Source organism: Oncorhynchus keta, chromosome 10 (assembly GCF_023373465.1).
Source record: "Oncorhynchus keta strain PuntledgeMale-10-30-2019 chromosome 10, Oket_V2, whole genome shotgun sequence".
In the NCBI taxonomy this organism is placed as follows: Eukaryota; Metazoa; Chordata; class Actinopteri; order Salmoniformes; family Salmonidae; genus Oncorhynchus; species Oncorhynchus keta.
The window spans coordinates 53197227-53220155 of NC_068430.1; the positions used below are offsets into that span (position 1 = coordinate 53197227).

General features: G+C 40.2%; 1 protein-coding gene across 4 annotated transcripts in view; it reads left to right on the top strand.

Moving 5' to 3' along the window:
• Positions 1-348: 348 nt before the first annotated feature.
• LOC118388951 (potassium voltage-gated channel subfamily KQT member 2-like) overlaps positions 349-22929 on the top strand; it is an 82118-nt gene continuing 59537 nt past the window's right edge. For all 4 annotated transcript variants that reach the window (XM_035778587.2, XM_035778590.2, XM_035778589.2 and 1 more), the window contains exon 1: positions 349-851. In XM_035778587.2, coding sequence (XP_035634480.1) covers positions 550-851 — 302 coding nt within the window. In that variant the 5' untranslated portion in view covers positions 349-549. The remainder of the gene's footprint in view (positions 852-22929) is intronic.

Genomic DNA, 22929 nt, shown 5'->3' on the forward strand with positions numbered 1-22929 from the left:
AGTTGTATTATTTGCTTATGGCATTAGTTTGGAGCTTTAGGCAAATTGGGACAGTAACCTACCACATGAACACTTACTTATGAAGTACTTTGCTATTATTGCTTGAAAAAGACTTGTGATGAGCGGTTCTAACCTTGAACATAGTCTATTTCATTCGGTAATATAATTTTTAAAGATGGATTGCCAAACGTGGAGGAAATCATATGTACACTTTTTGTTTGTAGCCTTTAGGCTACACTGCAAAACAAATTATTGACTGTCAGTGTTTACATTGTTTATATATAGGCTATAAGAAAAACATTTGTTTTCACCTAATTTCCTTTTTGTTGTCAGGTGGCCGGAAGACGCTGAGGTAGGAGAATTGTGTTCATTGCAGATTCTTCTCTGCATTTCAATTGGCTTCTCAGAAAGGCAGGGTAGCCTCAGCAACGTGCACAGTCAGGGTCTCCGGCGCTCTACGAATCATTATATACGCCCAGCACTGCGATGATGTTACCTGGTAAAGGGCGGAAAAAATCTACAAGCTCCACATGACAGTATTTCGGCAGAATGGTCAAGAAATCCGGCAACGGCGGTGTTTACCCGGGTCCAGCTGCGGAGAAAAAACTCAAAGTAGGCTTTGTCGGGATAGAACCTGGGGCTACGGACTCAAACAAAGATGCGGCGCTGCTCATAGCAGGTGCGGACGCCAAGGCAACAACACGGGGCAGCATCCTTAGCAAACCGAGATCCAGCCTCTCCGGCAAACCCAAGCCTCCAAAGAGAACTGTATTCTACAGAAGACTGCAGAATTTTCTTTACAATGTTTTGGAGAGACCAAGAGGATGGGCATTCATTTACCACGCATACGTGTAAGTATTTGTTTAAATGGGTTAAAAGCAAGACCAGGGTGATTTTAAAAAAAATGCCTCCAGCCACCAACACGGTCTCGGGAGGCGTCTGAAACATTGTTCATTATTCTCTTCTTTATATAGGCGGTGAAGACATTCAAACGACGGACTCACCGGGAAGTGTAGCGTGAGGGTTGTTGGGCGTGCAGTCATTCATGTATAGTTTCCCAACTGGGCATACCACGGTCATTTCAACGTGTATATTGGGTAATATCTGGTTAAGACATTGAGCAATGAGATTACAATTTACAGGTAACTGCCAAAATAAAGGAAACATTCCAGTTAATGAGGGATACAAAGTATTTTGAAAGCAGGTGCTTCCTGAGTTAATTAAGCGAGATTACCTTCATGAATAGGGTCGTGTATAAAAATGTCCAGTTGCCCATTAATTTTGTTACCATGGCTAGAAGAAGAGATCTCAGTGACATTGAAAGGGGGGTCTCAAGGAAATTTAGGGGGTTTTAAAGTGTGTGTGTGTGTGCCACCAGATCTCAACCCAACTGAACACTTATGGGAGATTTCTGGAGTAGCAACTGAGATGGTGTTTTCCACCACCATAAACAAAACACCAAATGATATAATTTATTACGGAAGAATGGTGTCGCATCCCCCCAGTAGAGTTCCAGACACTTGTAGAATCTATGCCAAGGAGCATTGAAGCTGTTCTGGTAGCTCGTAGTGGCCAAATGTCCTATTAAGACACTTTGTTTGTGTTTCCTTTATTTTAGCAGTTATCTGTATATTCACCCAATCAAAAAGACAGCTAAAAGTTAGTTGAATTGCCAATGAGTTATCACTATGCTTTCAGCCATCTAAAAGCTCAACCAAATTCCAATGGAAAAACAATGTCTGATTTTAGGTTTAGTCTCACTGCACTTTCAACCATTTAAAAGCACAGCAAAGTTTAAATGGGAATACAAAGTGAGATATTTTGTTTATTTATACAACAGATGTTATAGCAGTGCTGCATCTAATAGCAGAACCAATTACCTGGATTGTAGTTGAGGTTCCCTGGGTGCAAGGGATCAATGCCGTTTAAGATTCTGCACATTATTATTGCAGCAATTTTGAAGGTCCCCACAGACCTGCGATGACCTATGCATGCGATCTTGAACTTATCTTGAATATGATTACAGAAGAAATGTGTAGTTACAGTAACCTAAATGTGGCCATGAATGTGTTACTCATTTTAAGGTTGAATGTTACATTAGTTTGTAAGACTAATACACAGTATTACAAAAGTAATATTGAAATTGTGTTTGGTTGACAAGGCAACCAAATATCAACATTTTAAAGGAGAAGCAGTAGATTCAGTGCATTCGGAAAGTATTCAGACCCCTTGACTTTTTCCACATTTTTTTATGTTACAGCCTTATTCTAAAATTGATTCAATAATCACACCACCTCCACCATGCTTCACGGTGGGAACCACATATGCAGAGACAGATTTCCACCGGTCTAATGTCCATTACTCGTGTTTCTTGGCCCAAGCAAGTCTCTTCTTATTATTGGTGTACTTCAGTCATGTGTTTTTTTTTTGCAGCAATTCGACCATGGAGGCCTGATTCACGCAGTCTCCTCTGAACAGTTGATGTTGAGACGTGTCTGTTACTTGAACTCTTTGAAGCATTTCTTTTGGTTCCAATTTCTGGGGCTGGTAACTCTAATGAACTTATCCTCTGCAATCCTCTGTGGCGTTCCTCATGAGAGCCAGTTTCATCATAGCGTTTGATGGTTTTTGCGACTGCACTTGAAGAAATATTCAAAGTTCTAGAAATTTACTTGATTGACTGACCTTCGTGTCTTCAAGTAATGATGAACTGTATCTCTTTGCTTATTTGAGCTGTTCTTGCCATAATATGTACTTAGCCCTATTTGGTAAAATACCATCTTCTTCTGTATAACACCCCTACATTGTCATAACACAATTGATTGGCTCAAGGAAAGAAAGAAATTCCACAAATTAACTTTTAACAAAGCACACCTGTTGATTGAAATCATGAAGCTGATTGAAAGAATGCCAAGAGTGTGCAAAACTGTCATCAAGGCAAAGGGTGGCTACTTTGAAGAATCTTAAATAGAAAATATAGGTTGATTTGTTTAACACTTTCTTGGATACTACATGATTCCAAATGTGTTATTTCACAGTTTTAATGTCTTCAATATTATTCTACAGTCTAGATAATATTTTTTTACATAAAAAACAACCTTGAATGAGTAGGTGTGTCCAAACTTTTGACTGGTACTGTGCATTACATACATACATACATACATACATACATACATACATACATACATACATACATACATACATACATACATACATACATACATACATACATACATACATACATACATACATACATACATACATACATACATACATACATACACTGTATGCTACAGTTGAAACGAAAACACGATATACAGAAAATAAGGCACTTAATTTGATAGCAACGCACAGATGTCCAAAGTTATTATTTGTAAGGAAAACTTCAATGGAACAATGTGAGCGCCAGCCAGAAAATGTGCCAGTTCATGAAAGACTGTGCAAATGTCTGCATACTTGATGTGCGGAAGAAATGGGGAAGAGCCCTCCTCAAAAAGGGAAGTTTGTCCGGCTCAGTAAAGCCTCAAACATAAATTGTCCGTGAACACTGAAATTGGCTACTTCTATGTGAATTAATGAGGAGGCGGAACACACCTCAATTAAAACTGTTGTTAGAAAATACAACTTGTATAGAAAATAATTAGAAATGAACAAGTTGAAACATAGCCTATAGATAATGAGCATGCAGCGCTTGTTTACTAACATGTTGCGTAACAATCACGTTTTGGAATAGTGAGTGCGTTCTCACATCACGTGCTTAAAACAACTCATGCTGGGGAAACCGTTAGAAATATTTGGAACTCACCTATGAAAAGGTTAAATGAAAGACGTTTGGAACCACCAAGACTCTTCCTAGAGCTGGCTGCCGATTGGAACTGAGCAATCAGGGGAGAAGGGCCTTGGTCAGGGTCGGGACCAAGAACCCGATGGTCACTCTGACAGAGCTCCAGAGTTCCTCTGTGGAGATGGGAGAACCTTCCAGAAGGACAACTATCTCTGTAGCACTCCGCCAATCAGGCCTTTATGGTAGTGGCCAGACGGAAGCCACTCCTCAGTAAAAGGCACATGAAATCCTGCTTGGAGGCACCTAAAGGACTCTCAGACCATGAGAAACAAGATTCTCTGGTCTGATGAAACCAAAAACTCTTTGGCCTGGCATCATCCCTACGATGAAGCATGGTGGTGGCAGCATCATGCGGTGGAGATGTTTTTCAGCGGCAGGGACTGTGAGACTAGTCAGGATCCAGGGAAATATGAACGGAGAAAAGTACAGAGAGATCCTTGATGAAAATCTGCTGCAGAGCACTCAGGACCTCAGGTCTGGGTGAAAAAGTTCACCTTCCAACAGGACAACGACCCTAAGCACACAGCCAATACAATGCACGAGTGGCTTTAGGACAAGTCTCTTAATGTCCTTGAGTGACCCAGCCAGAGTCCGGACTTGAGCCTGATCGAACATCTTTGGAGAGACCTAAAACTAGCTTTGCAGCACCGCTCCCCATCAAACCTGACAGAGCTTGAGAAGAGTTGCAGAGAAGAATGGGAGAAACTCCCCAAATACAGGTGTGCCAAGCATGTAGAGTCATATCCAAGAAGACTGCCAAAGGTGCTTCAACAAAGTACTGAGTAAAGGGTCTGAATACTTATGTAAATGTCTTCGTTCATTTTTTTAAATATTTTTTTTATACATTTGCAAACATTTCTAAAATACATTTTATACATTTTTTTTATATACATTTGCAAACATTTCTAAAATGCTTTGTCATTATGAGGTATTGTGTGTAGATTGAGGGAGGAAAAAACTATTTCATCCATTTTAAAATAAAGCTGTAAAGTAACAAAATGTGGAAAAAGTCAAGGGGTCTGAATACTTTCCCGAATGCACTGAATCTACTGCTTGGATAGTTCCATCTGAGCCACCGGCTTAATATTAATTGTATTTTTGGTTGAGTTGGAGACGTGAATCCAACATATAATTTGCTAACTTGTCAACAAGTTAATAGGCTACTCATTTTATTTGAAATGTGACATTAAATTCTGTTTGGTTGTCAATGCAACCAAATATCAACATTTTAAAGGCGATTCATTTCCTGCTTGGATATTTCCATCTGTGGAACTTGGTCTGGCTTTATTTCCACTTTATCTACAAATTAATCATTGATATGTTGGATTCACGCCTTCATCTCAACCAAAAATCTAAGCTGAAGAGTAGGACCAAATCAAACATTTACAATTTAAATAAAGTTAGATTTGATTTCGTCCTGTTCTTTATGACTTCGATTTTTGGTTGAGATGGAAACGTGAATTCAACATGTCAAGTATTAATGTGTAACCCATCCCCCCAAAAAATCTAGATTTAGCTCAGCCTAACACTAGTTCCTTATTCTGAAAATCACTCCGCTCTCTATAGTTATGCCACACTGGCTAATGGCTACATTGGCAAATCATGCTCGATCACCTGAGCAAACTTTCACCATCAAGCAGCCTAGTTTGAGCTTGTTTTAATATCCTTTACGGTAGTTAATTTGTCTGCTTGCTGATGAAGTTTGTATGGTACCCAAGTTATGGGAATGTTCTCAAAAATCAGCATGTATCTGACTCTGACAGCTGGCACTGTGCCTCACTTCTTTATAACATTTGGCCAACGCGATAACGTCACAGCCAGTGCGCGTACAGTCAGTGCAGATGGCCATGAGACAATGACCCTGGATGGGAGACCAAAGGGTAGCTTTAGATCCAGTAGGAGGTACTGCCCAAGTTATAGTTTAAAAATATATATATACTGGATATAACGTTGAAGATCTTACGTTGCTTCAAAGGTACAAATTCAGCTTATTTTATACAAGGATTGTCTCTGTTGAAATTTTGTTACAATAATGACATAATCCTGTGGTTAAAATGTCACACTCAAAACAACGGTTTTGATTTTAGATTACTTTTTTTCAAATCAAATGTATTTTCCACTTAGATTCCACGTCACAATACATTGACAAATGACATTGAAACAACATTGATCCAACCAGTTTGTGCCCAGTGGGTTGGCACGAGCAGAAATAATTTCAATATCATCATACTTTAATTAGACATGTATGTAGCCTATTCCATACATATCCTTTATACGGGTGTGAATGGTGGTATGGGCTACATTGTTATTAGTTTGTGATAACAATCTAATCTGGGCTACTTGGCATCACTTTGAAATCTGTCATTCCTTTACATTTTTGTTAATGTTGTTGACATAACCTTTTGATAATACTTTATCCATTTAAATGGCAACCTAGGCGATCCATGCGATTATGCTTTTAGGAACGTGGATTATGCATTTTTACATCAGATCATAGGCTACTGCTGTGTCAGTGTGAATTCCTTAAATTACACAGATGTTGAATTGTTGAATTGAATGTTGAATGTTGAATTGTCAACGCTTTACCAGTGGCAGTCACACCAGAATTTCCCCTCTAACTATAGTTAATAGTCTGTTGATTTAATGTGATTCTAACTGAGCTTAATTTAGTGTACTGCTGTAACCCTTCCTGGGCTTTTCCTAATTCAGCACCAAAAGCAACTGGACAGCTCCACTAGCTCCTACTTTGTGTTCCTGTAAAGCAAAGCACATGGCCCGAACACTATTGCATTTGCGCCTAGAGGCAAATGTTTCCTATGTTAGGAACCAAATTATTGAATCATGATATGAGGCTTTTTTGTGAAAGACTAAAGTTACATACATGAGATGCTTTAGTGAATTTCAGAATGTCTGGAATAGAAAAGGCAGAAATAAAACAATTCAATAAACATTCGCAGCCAGTCATCCAAAACATAGCCCTATGCAGTCGTTAAATTCCTATGCAGTATGGATATTTTTTTGTAACAGAGTAGAGCTTCTGATCAATGAGCATTTATACACTTTGTCTCTCTGTCTTGCCATTGCTCACATCCTATTTCCTCTTTAAATACTGTTGTCAGAAACATGAGATTCACATCCTTAGGCAGTTTTTCTCTTTCTCTTTACCAATGAATAACAGTAGGCTTTTGTCCCTCCTTCCTATAGATTGAACATAGTATACTTTTATCAAGTCATATGCAGTTAGTCTCTCTCTTCCTCCTTCCCATAGACAATCACAGTAATAGGCTTTTATCAACATTATTTCCTGCAAAAGCACTACGTCTACTCATTTGGAATCTTGGTCCTAGCAAATGGAGTGTACAGCCAATGCATTAGAGTCAGTCTTGGGATGGATAAAACATTGATTAGAGACTAATTAAAAGTCTTGCAAATGATATGGGCGTTTTCACACTGGCACAGAGTTCACCCTGTGGTGAACAGGCTAGTAGGTTCAGACCAATGATTTATATATACACTAGATCTGTGGTTCTAGTGTAGCCCTGAACTAGCACACCTGATTCACTAATCAAGGGCTTATAATGATTTGTAGACACGTTGAATCAGGTGTGCTACCTCTGGAATAGTTCAAAGACATGGAATGGCTGGGGGTCCCCGAGGAGAGGTTTGAGAACCACTGCACTAGACTGACGCTGTGTTAAAGCCACCGTGCCTCCATCTTGGCACTCGCCCACCATTGTAAAAAAATATTTTGGAAGCTCTAGAAATGCATTTATTAATGTCTACATTTGTTTTTGCCACATGTATTATATTGCAGACAGCATAATTCATACTTTTAAATTATATTATGTCGGCTAAACATAGATAAAAAATATATACATAACATTTTCCTTAAAGTATACTTTTCAGAGATTGCTAATGTTATCGTCCCCACTACAACAGGAAAATGCTTAAAAACATGTAATATTGTCATTGAAGAATTTAATTGAAATACTATAAAATTCACTGGAGGTTGGTGGCACCTTAATTGGGGAAGACAGGCATGTGGTAATGGCTAGAGTGGAATAAGTGGAAAGGTATCAACAACCTCACACACATGGATTTCATGTGTTTTGATGCCATTCCATTCGCTCCTTTCCAGCCATTATTAAGAGCTGTCCTCCCCTTTAGCAGCCTCAACTGGTAGAATTCCATTCAATCCTATGCAGGACTGCTTCTACTTGGGAGTGCCAATGTGGCCTCTCAATGTCCAATACATGGCATCAGCAATCCATGGTTTATATATGTCATTGGTTCAGACTCCTTGGCATTTTCGCTTTGAACCCAGGTTAACCTGCCCAGGGGTGAAATGGTCCATGCGGAAATGCTTATCAAACAGAAAATCTAATGACAAGAATACAGGCTGTATCACAACCGCCCGCGTTTGGGAGTCCCATAGGGCGGTACTCAATTGGCCTAGCGCCGTCTGGGTTTGGTCGGTGTAGGCCGTCATTGTAAATAAGAATTTGTTCTTAACTGACTTGTCTAGTTAAATAAATAAAAAACATACAACATGCCTTTATCTAGCATAAAATTGCTATCGATTCCAAGCTGACAATAACATAACTGTGAATGTTGTTTTGCGGCAACATGGACCCTTTGCATTGACCAAACAAACACCTATGTATAGCTAGGCGTGTGCGCATACTGTACATGCATGAATTTGTATTGGGTGCTTGCTGTGACCAACCCAATGTCGCGGCATGGTTTATTTTACAGTGCTGGCGCAGTTATGGTCCCAGGGGGCCTTGAGGTCTATCCTGGGCTGTGCTGGGTCTGAGCTAGTGGCGCCTCAGCACTCTACTGATTAATGAGTCATTCGGGAGATAGATAGTGAGCTCACCTGAGTAGAACTGATAAGACCAAGGCACTGCCTGCCAGCCTGACTATTACATCTGGCTGCCTAGAACACTAACACACCGCCTCGGAGATAACGACGGGACACATTGATTCCCCCTTCAACATGAGAACCGTGCCTGAAAGCCTGATTGGCGTTTGCAGTGATAAAGCAAGAGGAGAAAGAGAGAGATAAGGAATTGTCTGACAAGATTGTTGAGGTTTGAGAGGAGAGTTTCACAGCAGTCTCGATACAGGAGACTATTGCCAGCATGCGACCGATTGTATCTAGAGGGGGACTGCATCCACAATTAAAGCTTTGAGTGATATAAATCTCTGTGTCCAGGTACTCCTGTCAAATTAGTCCAGGCACTTGATCAGATTAGATGTATTTCTGTTTTTGTTTCCTAATCACCCAATACTGATAAGTATTTTAAAACTTTTTAATGCACACTCACTCATCCCCAAATAAAAATTTTGCCCCATTCTGCCTTAAGCTAAAACAAAAAAAAAGGAGCTCAAAAGAACATTCAATGAACCCGACTTAGGTTTCATGTCCTTTTTCCACCTTTGGGATTTACATCGGTGCTTGGCCTAAAGATTCAGCCTTTTGTGTTTCTATGACTGAGGCTGGGGCCAAAGAAAAGTATTGGACGGGCCCACATTGGTCCTACTTTGATTTAGTGCCATTGGGAAGTCTCATTATAATGTAGCCGAAGTGTGATTCATTTCAACTAAATTACCAAAATGTACAACAAAAATCTTCATGGGAATCAAGAGGTAGCATTGAGAAGGCGTAATAGCAGCTGTAGAGGCAACATCTGTCTGGCAAAAGGCTGTGGGCCAAGTGCCTAATGAGGCTGAAAACAGTGACTGCCATTGGGTAAGGGTGCTACCAGCTCCAGTCTCCCAGTTGGACTGGTGTGCTTGCCGAGCCCAGACTCCAGGCACTCTCACTGCTAACAAGGAAGATGTGTGCAGTATGTTGCAGGTGGTAGTGTGGCAATCCCGTTCCCAGACACTTCTGCCAAATGCTTTGCCCAATAGCCTGGGGACAAGGTTTTGTAGTGTGACAACACTTTACTTAAAGCCAACAGGTAGGTTATAATGCATTATGATGTGGTTATGTGTTGTAAGACTTGTCCTTAGCATATATGACCCTTTTATAATGACTTAGTATCTTTTCATAATGACTAAATGCCGGTCATTTTGAATAATTTAGCAGACGATTTTATCCAAAGTGATTTACAGTCATACATTTTACAAATGGGTTGTCCCGGGAATCAAATCCACTACCCTGGCGTTACAAGCACCATGCTCTACCAACTGAGCTACAAAGGTCCACTTTCATTGGTGGACTTGTTGTTAACATGCATGACCGTTTTATAATGACTTAGTGTCTTCTCATAATAACTAAATGGCGGCCATTTTGAATCAGTTGAAATGCTGATACATACAGACCAAACCACACAGTATAAGCTTTATTATAACAAGTTCTAAACTATGATAGCTGAAGGATTTAAGTAAGTGTTAGTGGTAGTTTTACTATACGTAGTTGTGTGTTTGTGCGTATGTTTGAGAGCATGTACAGTCTATGTGTGAGGCTATACCTCTGAGTGTGTAACCATACTGACATGCGTGTGTTAATGTGTGCGTTCATGTGTGTGATGGCCACAATTTGGACCGCGTGGTAAAACCCAGGCCATTTTAATTTCATGCACGTTAACACTCACTTTGCACTATACACATGGCGATACACATAACATATAAAACACATATATGAATGCATACAATTATCTGTATGGTCCCGTTTTTGTTTCTTATAACGCTTTCCCCATACATAACTTTATTGCAGAATGACAAGTCACATGACATTTGTTATCATTGTTTCTCTGTTGAGTGTACGCTTCATAGTTTCCATGGTAACAGTCACTGGTGTAATTTAACGCGTCTAACTTTATAATTGAACCATTATTATTCTCAAACAAACAGTCAGAGTTCTATGTGATGCCTTGTTTACCTCTGTGTTTCAGCAGAGTTACCGGCACCATGCCTGCAGCATGTATACCGCTGTGTTCTGTCTAGTAAAGAAGGTCAGACCGGAATCCCATTGCCTCTGTTCACCGCAGGGGAATGTGGATAATGAAGATAGAATATATATATATATAGTGAAATGGTATGAGAGGAGTATTTAATCAGAATAGGAGTAGCAACTACATTCTGCCTTAAATGTTTTGCTAAAGGCTCTAGCGACAAAATGAATAACGTTGGGAATAGGCCATCTCCTTGTCTACATCCCCGAAAAATAGGGGATGAACTTGAGTGTATGCCATTAGTAGAAACCATAGCAACAGGGTTAGCATATAGCACACGAACCATATCGCTAAAATTATTTCCCAACCCAAATTTTTCCAAAACAGCCCACAAGTACTGCCATTCAAGCCTGTCAAAAGCCTTCTCAGCATCTAGAGACAGCACAGCACACGGTGTCCAGCTGTTGTGGTTCATGTATTACATGCATTAATCGTGCATTAATTGTCAGCTGCAAGGCGACCTTTCATAAAACCTGATTGGTCCATGTGAATCGACTTTGATCCAAATACTTTTCCATCCGTAACTCCAATACTTTTAAACAACATTTCTGGTCCGAACGGACAATAATTTGCACAGTCTGTGTTATCTTTCCCTTTCTTTGGCAGTAGAGAGGTTTATTTATATATATATATATATATATATTTTATTATTTTTTTTTTTACCCTTTTCGATGGCCGAATGAATTGACTCCAAAAATACTGGTCCTAAAATGTCCCAAAAATGTTGTAACAGCTCAAGTGGAATGCCATCCGGACCAGGTGATCTACCCTTTTAGCACCTTTTCAGTGCTGACTCCAGTTCCTCTAATGTGATGGGTCGACCCCGATCCGCAGATTGCATCTCCTCCAATACGGGCAAATCAAGATTATCCAAAAACTGCTTGCATTTGTCTTGTTCAAACTGGATAGAAGGTTTATATAACTCCGGTAAAAAGACTGAAATGTTGCATTCATTTCCTGTGTATTCTGCCCTTGAGTTGCGTTCCCGTGCAAAACTAGACAGATAGCTAACAACTAAGTCTTCAATAAAACTCCCAAGGCGTGACTTTTCTTGAATGAATATATTGAAAACGTTTATGTTGTGAAACTGCAAAATACAGAAAATAATATACTTTAGTGTTCAATTCACACCGACATACTGTAGCTGTACATTAAACTTTTGAAATTGCATAAATACAAAGCACGCGCTAAGGTACCATGCATCTGGCATGATGCCAAACCATATAGCTAATTGTTAACCATATGGTAATTGGCTCCTTTCATTACTCTAATAATGTATAACCATCTATGTAGAATAACAAAGCATATTACACTAGAAACAGTAACAAAACTACAGTATTGTATATTTTACAATTCGTTTGCATGACGCATGAGCAAAGTAATACAGCTAACGACATACATTAAAGGCATTGCAATTTGTGAGTAAATGCAACCAACATTGATATTTAAGCAACTATCAATAACAAGATTATCATCATTAGCTAAATGCTTGAATCGAACTTACAAACAAATATTTTTCCAAGGCTGAAGCGTGACAAGAAATAACTACATTGAAAGACCTGCACCGTAGCGTTGTTTGTAGCTGCTTCTATGCGTGCAAAACAAATTCTGAATTTCCCGTTTGCGTTGTCTTTCTAAGTACCAGAAAGCGCCACTAGGGGGCAAATAACACCATTGAACACAATGAAAATCCAATTTAACCATTGTAATAAAATAATATGTTACCTTCTAACAGGATGGCAGCACACTGTGGATGAGAAAGTAAACCTTTAACTGGTGGTTGAATAGATTTTCTAGAAGTACAAGATTCACTTTGTTTCAATTTTAAGGCTAGAAGCCTGCTTGGTTTTCTCCCATTAAAATAATAGTTCTGCCTCACTCTATGCATGATGAACTCAGTCGTATGTTTTATTTACCTTAAAGCTCACATCCACTTGAGTAACCTTGGGATTATGTTCTGAAAGCGTCACAGGCACTATTTGTATTGGCGCAACGCACATACTTAGAGTACGTGTGAATAGAAAACAATCAATTCTAGAGTATGATTTGTGATATGCAGAAAAGAAGGTATAATCTTTGATGCCCGGATTCTGAACTCGCCACACATCAGAGATTATTGAGATGTTCCGTCATTGCATTCAACGCTAATGATGCTGATTGTTGTGAAAACGTTTGCGTGGATCAATCAAGCTTGAGATTGAAAACGGCATTCATATCTGCCCCTATGACCAATTCGTACTCTGAAAGTGATAACAATTCTCATGTAAGCCCAGGGAAAATGCTGTCCTCAAAAACAACGGGTGTATAGATAGACACAAATGCTACTTTCTTGCCATATATAGACTTGTAAATGTAAGCTAAGCGGCCTGAAGTATCTTTGCTAGTCTTTTCGATAACTATAGTTTATATTCATTTTTATCAAAATAACCACGCCTTTAGACTTAGAGGCTCCACTAGTCGAAGCAGCAACTTTATACACCTTATCCTGTAAGCAAATGAGATTCCTGGATGAATGCAATATCAATATATTTGGTCTAAACATTTGAGTTCTCTTAATTTTTGCATTCAACCCACTGACATTCAGGCATAAAAGAGACATTTTAACCATTGTCAAAAACAATCCTGGTAATTACGAGTTGAACTGAAAGTGGTTTAGATTTACCTTCGATAAGTAGTGACATGTAACCGAGATTAAGTACCCTCCCCCCACTTGCCGCCAGAACCCCTGTCCTGTTTCTGAGAAGTGTGACATCCACACAACACAGCTCTGTAGTTCTCTAGAACTGTTCTGTTCTATGGCCTATTCCTCCTAAATAAAATATATTCCAATCAGTTTATCCAAAATATCAAATAAATATTTCAGGGTGATATAACCAAGCGAAATGACACTTGTGAAGCTGTGTAGCCAAACATGAAAACAAAACCTGGCTACAATGGTTTAGGAAAATAGGGACACAATGAAGTGATAAATGTTAATCACCTCCAAAGCTATCAACCCCTACTAATTATGTTCCAACTTCAACATTCCTCTATTTAAATGTTGTTGAAACGTTAGGTAGTCTGACGATTGCTGTAAATCCAAGAGTTCAAACAGTGAAACTATAACCATATTTTCTGTAATCCGGTACTAAATAATATTAATAATGAAGAAATCATATAAAGCGTCCCAAATAAAGTCAACAGGTTGAACCAACCTCCAGCTCCACTTGCCAGCTAATGTTAATCCTCAGCTCCAACAGTGAAGGAAAGCGTCCTCCGTTTTCGGTCCCGGCACGAGGTGAAGTTCCTGTCCAAAATAAAGTTACAGCGGGGAGAACAAGTATTTGATACACTGCCGATTTTGCAGGTTTTCCTACTTACAAAGCATGTAGAGGTCTGTAATTTTTTTTATCATAGGTACACTTCAACTGTGAAAGACGGAATCTAAAAAGAAAATCCAGAAAATCACATTGTATGATTTCTAAGTAATTAATTTGCATTTTATTGCATGACTTAAGTATTTGATCACCTACCAACCTGTAAGAATTCCGGCTCTCACAGACCTGTTAGTTTTTCTTTAAGAAGTATTAACTGCACCTGTTTGAACTCGTTACCTGTATAAAAGACACCTGTCCACACACTCAAACAGACTCCAACCTCTCCACAATGGCCAAGACCAGACAGCTGTGTAAGGACATCAGGGATACAATTGTAGACCTGCACAAGGCTGGGATGTGCTACAGGACAATAGGCAAGCAGCTTGTTGAGAAGGCAACACATTTTGGCGCAATTATTAGAAAATGGAAGAGGTTCAAGATGACGGTCAATCACCCTCGGTCTGGGGCTCCATGCAAGATCTCACCTCGTGGGGCATCACTGATCATGAGGAAGGTGAGGGATCAGCCCACAACTACACGGCAGGACCTGGTCAATGACCTGAAGATGGGCTGGGACCACAGTCTCAAAGAAAACCATTAGTAAAACACTACGCCGTCATGGATTAAAAATCGTGCAGCGCACGCAAGGTTCCCCCGCTCAAGCCAGCGCATGTCCAGGCCCGTCTGAAGTTTACCAATAACCATCTGGATGATCCAGAGGAGGAATGGGAGAAGGTCATGTGGTCTGATGAGACAAAAATAGAGCTTTTTGTTCTAAACTCCACTTGCCGTGTTTGGAGGAAGAAGAAGGATGAGTACAACCTCAAGAACACCACCCCAACTGTGAAGCATGGAGGTGGAAACATCATTCTTTAGGGATGCTTTTCTGCAAAGGGGACAGGATGACTGCACCGTATTGAGGGGAGGATAGATGGGGCCATGTATCACGAGATCTCTTCCTTCAGTAAGAGCATTGAAGATGGGTCGTGAATGGGTCTTCCAGCATGACAACGACCCGAAACACACAGCCAGGGCAACTTGGAATGGCCTAGCCAGTCTCCAGACCTGAACCCAATAGAAAATCTTTGGAGGGAGCTGAAAGTCTATTATTATATTGCCCAGCGACAGCCCCGAAACCTGAAGGATCTGGAGAAGGTCTGTATGGAGGAGTGGGCCAAAATCCATGCTGCAGCGTGTGCATGTTATGCACTTGAGTGAGGACCCAAAAGCGGTTTAACAAAAACAGAGTCCTTTAATGTAAAAACACAGGGAAGACATAGATCCTCTTCAGATGTATATAATGGCAAAATAGACAACCCGCAGAGAGGGCGACAAATGAAACAAAAAGTCCTTCTGATATTTACAGAAGAGTCCCCCTTCTTAGCAGCAGAGGAGAATAGCTGGGTTAGAGTCCCCTTCTTACCAGCAGAGGAGAATAGCTGGGTTAGCGGCGACAGACTGCTGGTCTCTCTGGGTAGGCGCGGGTCGTAGAGGACAGAGGTACCTGATCACACGTAGCATCAGATGAACAGGCAGATTCCGACAGGACGGGACAAGGGTGAAGCCAATGAGACGATAGTTTGGTTCTGGCATGAGAAACTCAAACGAGAATCTGACAAAGAAAGAAGCAGGAACAGAGAGAGAAATAGAGACCTAATCAGAGGGAAAAAGGGAACAGGTGGGAAAAGGGTGAACGAGGTAGTTAGAGAAGATGAGGAACAGCTGGGGGGAGGAGAGAAAGAGAAGGTAACCTAATACGACCAGCAGAGGGAGACGGAGTGAAGAGAAAGAACAGGAACAAGACATAATATGACAATACATGACAGTGCAAACCTGGTCAAGAACTACAGGAAATGTATGATCTCTGTAATTGCAAACACAGTTTTCTGTACCAAATATTAAGTTCTGCTTTTCTGATGTATCAAATACTTATGTCATGCAATAAAATGCAAATTAATTACTTAAAAATCATACAATGTGATTTTCTGGATTTTAGATTCCGTCTCTCACAGATGAAGTGTACCTATGATAAAAATTACAGACCTCTACATGCTTTGTAAGTAGGAAAACCTGCAAAATCGGCAGTGTATCAAATACTTGTTCTCCCCGCTGTATATAAGAGTTGAGTAGTCAACTAAACGTTAGCTACCCGGTTAACTGCGTCTTTAGCGCCCAGTTGCTCCCGTTTCATTATCCGCCTCCTTATCAACCTGCTGTCCGTTGAAAGTAAGTCGCAGGGTAACGGGATAGATCAGAAAAGAGGGTATGCCCTGCATGTACAACACCCTCTGGACATCTTCAAATGCTTTCCTTCACTCATTTGTGAAGGCACTGTAGTCTGCACAAAACGTATGGTTCTCCTGGCATCTTGGATGGGCACATTCTTTCTTGCTTCCCGCACTCCTTGTAGAATAGCATTGCGGTCTTGGTATCTGAAAACCTTGAAGACGATGGTCTTGGCGTTGTCCTTCTTTGCATTTTGGTTGTAGATCCTGTGGGACCTTTCCATTTGAATCGGAGTAGTACCACGTGACGCAATCCATTTCTTGCAGGAAAGCAATTGCATCACCTCCCTTTGTAGTAAGCCCCGTGACCCTTGTGTTATTGCGTCTGTTTTGAACCTCAAGCGACGCCATTTTGAAACGCATCTTCTCAAGTTCAGAAATGCAGATGTTCACCTCCTTTTTAGGCCCTTTGGCTCAGTTTGAATGTGATCCACTTTTTCTATTAGTGCTCGAACTGATCACACGTGGGTGTCCAGTTTATCTTGCAAGGTAGCAACTTGTTCCTTCACTCCTTGAATTGCTGCACCAACAGCACGTGTAACCACCACCTCATCCTCTCTTGTTGTTCAGCTAAAGCTAATGCGATGGCATTGCTAAAGCTAGGATCATTAGTAACCTCAGTTTTCTGGCGTTTATTTGCCATTTTGGTGGGTGAACCCGTATGTTTCTTGGCCCCAGACATTTCCACCAACATTTACACTAGAAAGTATAAAACCTTGAAGTAGATAACCTCAACAAAATATAGAATGAGGAATTATCGGCAGGAGCTTCAGAGTCTTCTGACCATTGCGTTTGTAGGTCACATGACCCTCCAGACATTCTTACTAATTTGTAAATAAGTTTATTTAGAATTATTTATTTCTGTTTTTAGAGGGAGAGAAACCAAAAGCCTACGTCAGCGACCTCATAAAAGCTTTTTTTGTAAGAACATAGTATATGGGATTCATTTTAAGATATCTAGCTTTATTAGTGTGATTAATATTATGGTGTTTCTATAAAAAAAACGAAAACCCTCAGGGTTAGGAAAATATGGTGCTGTACAACATTACCTTTTATTTAACTAGGCAAATCAGTTAAGAACAAATGATTATTTACAATGACTGCCTACACTGGCCAAATCTGGATGACACTGGGCCAATTGTGTGCCGCCCTAATGGACTCCCAATCACGCCCGGTTGTGATACAGCCAACCTAACTAAGAAATACATTTGACGATACAATTCTCCCCCTATCCTCCTTCTTGGCAAGAGTCTATTGTCCTGCTAATAGCCAATAATGGCGCTGAACAACGTGTCTGGTCGGGAGTAGGCTACAGTACTATAGTAAGAGCAAAATAGTCCTAACATTTCCACACCTTAATTGTAGTCTAACCAAGATTCAGGGAAAATACAAATCTTGATTTATCAAGACCAGTCCCCATGCTTGTCTGAGAGCAGCACTGTCTTGACCTCTGAATGCTGTCTCTTTCATTAATTTAGATCGAGTATTTTCCAGTAAGCAACTATTTGTTTACCTTCATTAGCCTACTTTGTTCAAATAGTTCTGTCATTCAGTGATATTTATTCCCATAGGAATTCGTTATGGATCCATAACGATATAAACATCTGCATTTTGAAAGAGTATTTTTATAATTATTATAGAATACAGATGCTGATGAAGAGATACAGTACTGTACAGTATATGCTTTATCCAACATTTTGCGGTTGCATGAGGTCACACACACACTTTAAACATTTGGATAATAAAACATTTAAGGCATATTGAAGATAGTTTTTGCATTTGTTTATTAGGCTACTGTGCAGTCTGACAAGTAAACAGCCTACAGTACATACTGTAGTAAACATGGTAAAGTGCCTAATTTCTTACATAAGGGAGAGCAGGCCATGTCCAGACTTTCTCGGTGACCTCAAGTCCTCATTAACTCACATTTAACTCATCTTTAAAGCATCTTTAATGCTTTTCCGGGTAGCACAAGTCTTGGGCAGAAACTTCTGAGACACAGTATTAATGATGAACACCTGGAAATTCACTGGTAAGCCACATTTGCCTCGGGATCCATCCCAGTTGGTATTCTGTGTCCACTCGTGGTATCTCGCTTCGGTTACACATCCTTGGAATAGCAGAACAGCATAACGGTACAGACAGACCTTGCTGTGCCTGGTGAGCAGTTTGTCAAGTTATTTTGTCAGAAGAGGAATGGAAATGTCAGTGTGAACCGACGACCTGACGAACCCGCCAGGTATGTTGACTCTGCCTGTTGGAGGTGGAGTTCCAGAGCTCACAGGTGTGCCCGGCATGGATTGTGACTCCATCTCGTTTCTCGCCCTCTTCAAAACATTATTCTCCGCCTGACTCTCCGCCAATGCCGCCTGATTCTCTGCCAATGACGAGTGACTCTCTGCCAATACCGCCTGGCTCTGGACCAATGCGTCAGCTGCCGCCCGTATCTCTACCCTCAGATAATGTTTCTCTTTCTGCTGGTCTGCCTTCAATGACTCGATTCAGTCTCGACTCAGTCTTCAAAGTTTGAATCTGATCCATGTGCACCTTCATCAGATGAGCAGAATGTTACAGCCCTGAGCCCCCATCGATTACAGTGGCCTATGATAGAAACGGTAGATCAATTAAGAATTAACTCTAACACACACATGCTGTGTACACATTTTAAGAATCTAGCAAAACGAACCGCTTTCTTGGCAACCATGCTTTTTTTTGTGTGGCCCGCTGTCCAGCTCTTTGTCCACTGATCTCCACGCATGGTTGTCGGCATGGTTGTACTCTCTGCAAAAACACATTCCCGTTTTTCGTACACAATTATTTCGAAATGTACATTTTTTTTAAACCTTTATTTAATTATTAATTTTATTACACAGTATGACTACACATTGATAGGGTATTTACATATTTGTTTAAGAAAATGCACTGAAACCAAAATACCTCTAGTTTTGGTGATCCTCTCAGCTCCGGCTCAAGTCCTCTGGTGGTTACTGTCCTAACCCTGGAATGGGTGGCAGCATAGAAAGAAGCTGGTTGATGAAAACAATGTCCATTTTGTCTGTTCTCTTTGGTCACAATGTCATTTTTATTTGGATAAACAGCTCTTTTTTGAATGGTAACTGTGGTAAGGGTGGAGTTAGGGGCAGGGTGAGGAGTACTGGAAAGGTGTGACTTTCAGCTAACTATAGGCCATAAGTATACAGAAGATCACCTATTGTCCTCACTTTGATTATGCTGTAACAACACCATTGCACCATGGCCAGGATCTCAATTTAAGTGAGTAGACTAGGGCTTTCAGGAGGAACGGAAAATCTAGTACAGCCAATAAAGTTTTTAAAAAATCAATTCGTATATTTGAGTTTAAGGATTAAACTGAAATTGCAACCAACTTTCTATGGCTTGTTTTAAAAATAATTATAATTTGGAGATTATTTTGTTTACCAATGACCTAAAGTGAGCGAAAGTGTCTTGGACCACTGCACCACTCAGGAGGCCCCATGCATTGTCAGTTAAATACACATTAGCGCCTTGGGACCCGAAAGTATAAGCTGTGCTCTAACTCCCCCTTGCGCTGGTCTGGAGCAATGAAGCAGTGACGCAGGGTGCCATACTAAACCACAAATGACCTCTAAATCCCCCAGCGTAATCTCAAAACTTGTAGTTGAGCAACCACTGTACAATCAACGGCCAGGTCATCCATATGTCATCTTCAACCGAGGAGTCAAGTTTGATCTTTCTCTCTCCTTCGATGCCCACATAAAACAAATATAAAAATAAAAAAATCTATCTAAAAGATATACCATCACTCTTTTCCAACAAGATGCAGAGAAACTCCTCCACGCCTTCATTGGCTCTCTGATTGACAATGTGCTGTTTTGGGGCCTCCCTGCCAAATCACCACAGAGGCTCCAAATAATCCAGAACAGTGCTGCTAGGGTCTTGACCAGGACCAAAAAGTCAGTCCACATCACACCGATCCTGGGCCAACTCCACTGGCTACCGGTCAACTACAGGATCGACTACAAAATTCTCATGCTTGTATTTAATGCCTTGAATGGATCGAGTTTCACCTACGTCAGCGACCTCAACTCAATCAGCGAGCCACAGTGCACTCTCCGCTCTAGCCACACCCTACTGATTCAAGTCCCCAAGACACATCTCTGAGCTATGGGGGACCGAGCCTTCTGCTTCCTTGCCCCTCACCCATGGAATGCTCTCCCTGACCATCCCGGAGCCTCTCCATCGATCGGAAATTTTAAAACAGGCCTTAAAATCCACCTCTACAGTCTTCTTCATAGTCCTGATCCCAATCTAAAATGTATTGTGCACCTACCTTACTATTGCTATTTTACCTGCCTTAATTCTACATGTACGACATTTTTATTGTAATTTGTATTTATTTTTCCTCTGTAATGAAAGCGCTGTACAAATGACATGTCTTGTTAAATACAGCAGCCAAAAGAACTCGCTGTTTGAAAGAAGAGAAAACGCACAATAGTGATAGGCTATAGAATAGAAGTGATTTATTTTGACCCGTCACTCTTTTTGAAGAGAAACCCGTCTGCATCTTTTTTATAGACCTATAGTATTCAAGCATGTCATTACAGTGATGATGATAAGAATAACTGTTGAGAGCGAGGAAGGAAAGAAGCAAAGACAGAGAGAAAGAGGTAATACCCACGTCGCACAACATCAGGCAAAATATTATGAAAGTTAAGATAGTGCATAAGCCTATTTTTTTTATAGACCATATTATATTTCAAAATTAAACTCTAAATTGCAAGCCTAGAATTGTAACTTTGAAGGCCTGCACCAGCATCGCGTGCATCGCGTGTTTAATTCCAGTCTATATAAAATAATACAAATAATACAATACAGTAATACTGTCCACGGGGCGGCAGGGTAGCCTAGTGGTTAGAGTGTTGGACTAGTAACCAAAAGGTTGCAAGTTTGAATCCCTGAGCTGACAAGGTCATTCTGTCATTCTGCCCCTGAACAGGCAGTTAACCCACTGTCCCTAGGCTGTCATTGAAAACAATAATTTTTTCTTAACTGACTTGCCTAGTAATATAAAATAAAAATAAATAAAACACTCCAACATATTACTTTAGCTTGTTTAATGTACTTACCAAGAGAGCATAGCCACATCTATGGGCTTTTATGTTTTCTGTTGTCTGTAATGAGCCTATAACCTATGTATTGGATACAGTATCAGTGAAATGATTTGGGCTTTGCCTCATAAAATGTCTTTAATGTAGGGCTCAGGTTGCATCAGGCTTGAATTTTCATGTTTATAAAAGCTCTAAACATATCCAGACATATGTGTATGCTTTAGAGTGACATTTCCAGGTTTGTCAGGAAATAGCGGGTTACCCGGTTTGACGACAACTCAGAGACCACTCTGATTACACAAAAATGCATTTGATGGATCCGTTTTGTCTTCTTGTAATGCCTTTTAAGAGTAATGCAAAATTAACTGAAAGTAATCAGATTACGTGATGGAGTTTGGAGATATAACATTTTTGGACAGGTAACTAGTAACATATTTACATTTAGAAAGTAACTTACCCTGCACCCATACAAACACCTCAATGTTGACCCCACAGCTGATTGTCTATTCAAACACAGAGTGCACTCCATGGCCAGCCACATCTGAGGTGTTTTGTAGATTCACGAGCCCGAAAGTACTTCAGCATGCTCGGGAATATAAAACGGTCTGCTTCCCTTTAGAAGAAGCCATATCTTTAAGCCATCCCTCAATCTCCGACCAGCTGCTTACAGATGAAGGGGGTGTGAATGCTCGAGGACTGTTGATTAATGAGTTTTGAATATGAATATGTTTATCACAGAGTAGAATTACTAAAGTAGTTGGATGGATGGTATTATTTATTTACATGGTGTTTTTCCCATTGGAATAAATGATATCACAGTTATAGATGGCTGTATGCTCAGGAAGTGAGTAGAAGGCAATATCCTCAGTAAATGAAAGAGTTCTGAAATGGAGTGTCATGACTCGGTGGGATTACACCAGTAATTTGAGATATCACTAAAAGTTAAATTTTTTATATATATATATAATTTTGATGAACAAAATTATTAATTTCTCTACAATGTTCTTGGCCATTTGGTTTTCCTAAGGCTGTTATTTGTAACAGCAGAATTCAATTTTCATGGAGGAATTTTCAGAACCTGTTTTGGTTTTAACCTCCATTGTCTTAGTCATACTTTACATCCCAAATGACACCCTATTACCTACAAAGTGCCCTTCTTTTGACCCAAGCCCCATTGGCCTTAGTCATAAGTAGTACACTATGTAGGAAATAGGGTGTGGTTTGGGACAAAGGCATACTGTTTTCCCTTAAAGGAAAACTCCAAAATCTTTTGGTATTTATTCCATTTAAGTCAATTTTTCATATCATCCCCTAAAATATGCTCAACATTTTTGGACTAGTGACTAGTGAAACAAATACCACTGGGGGTGG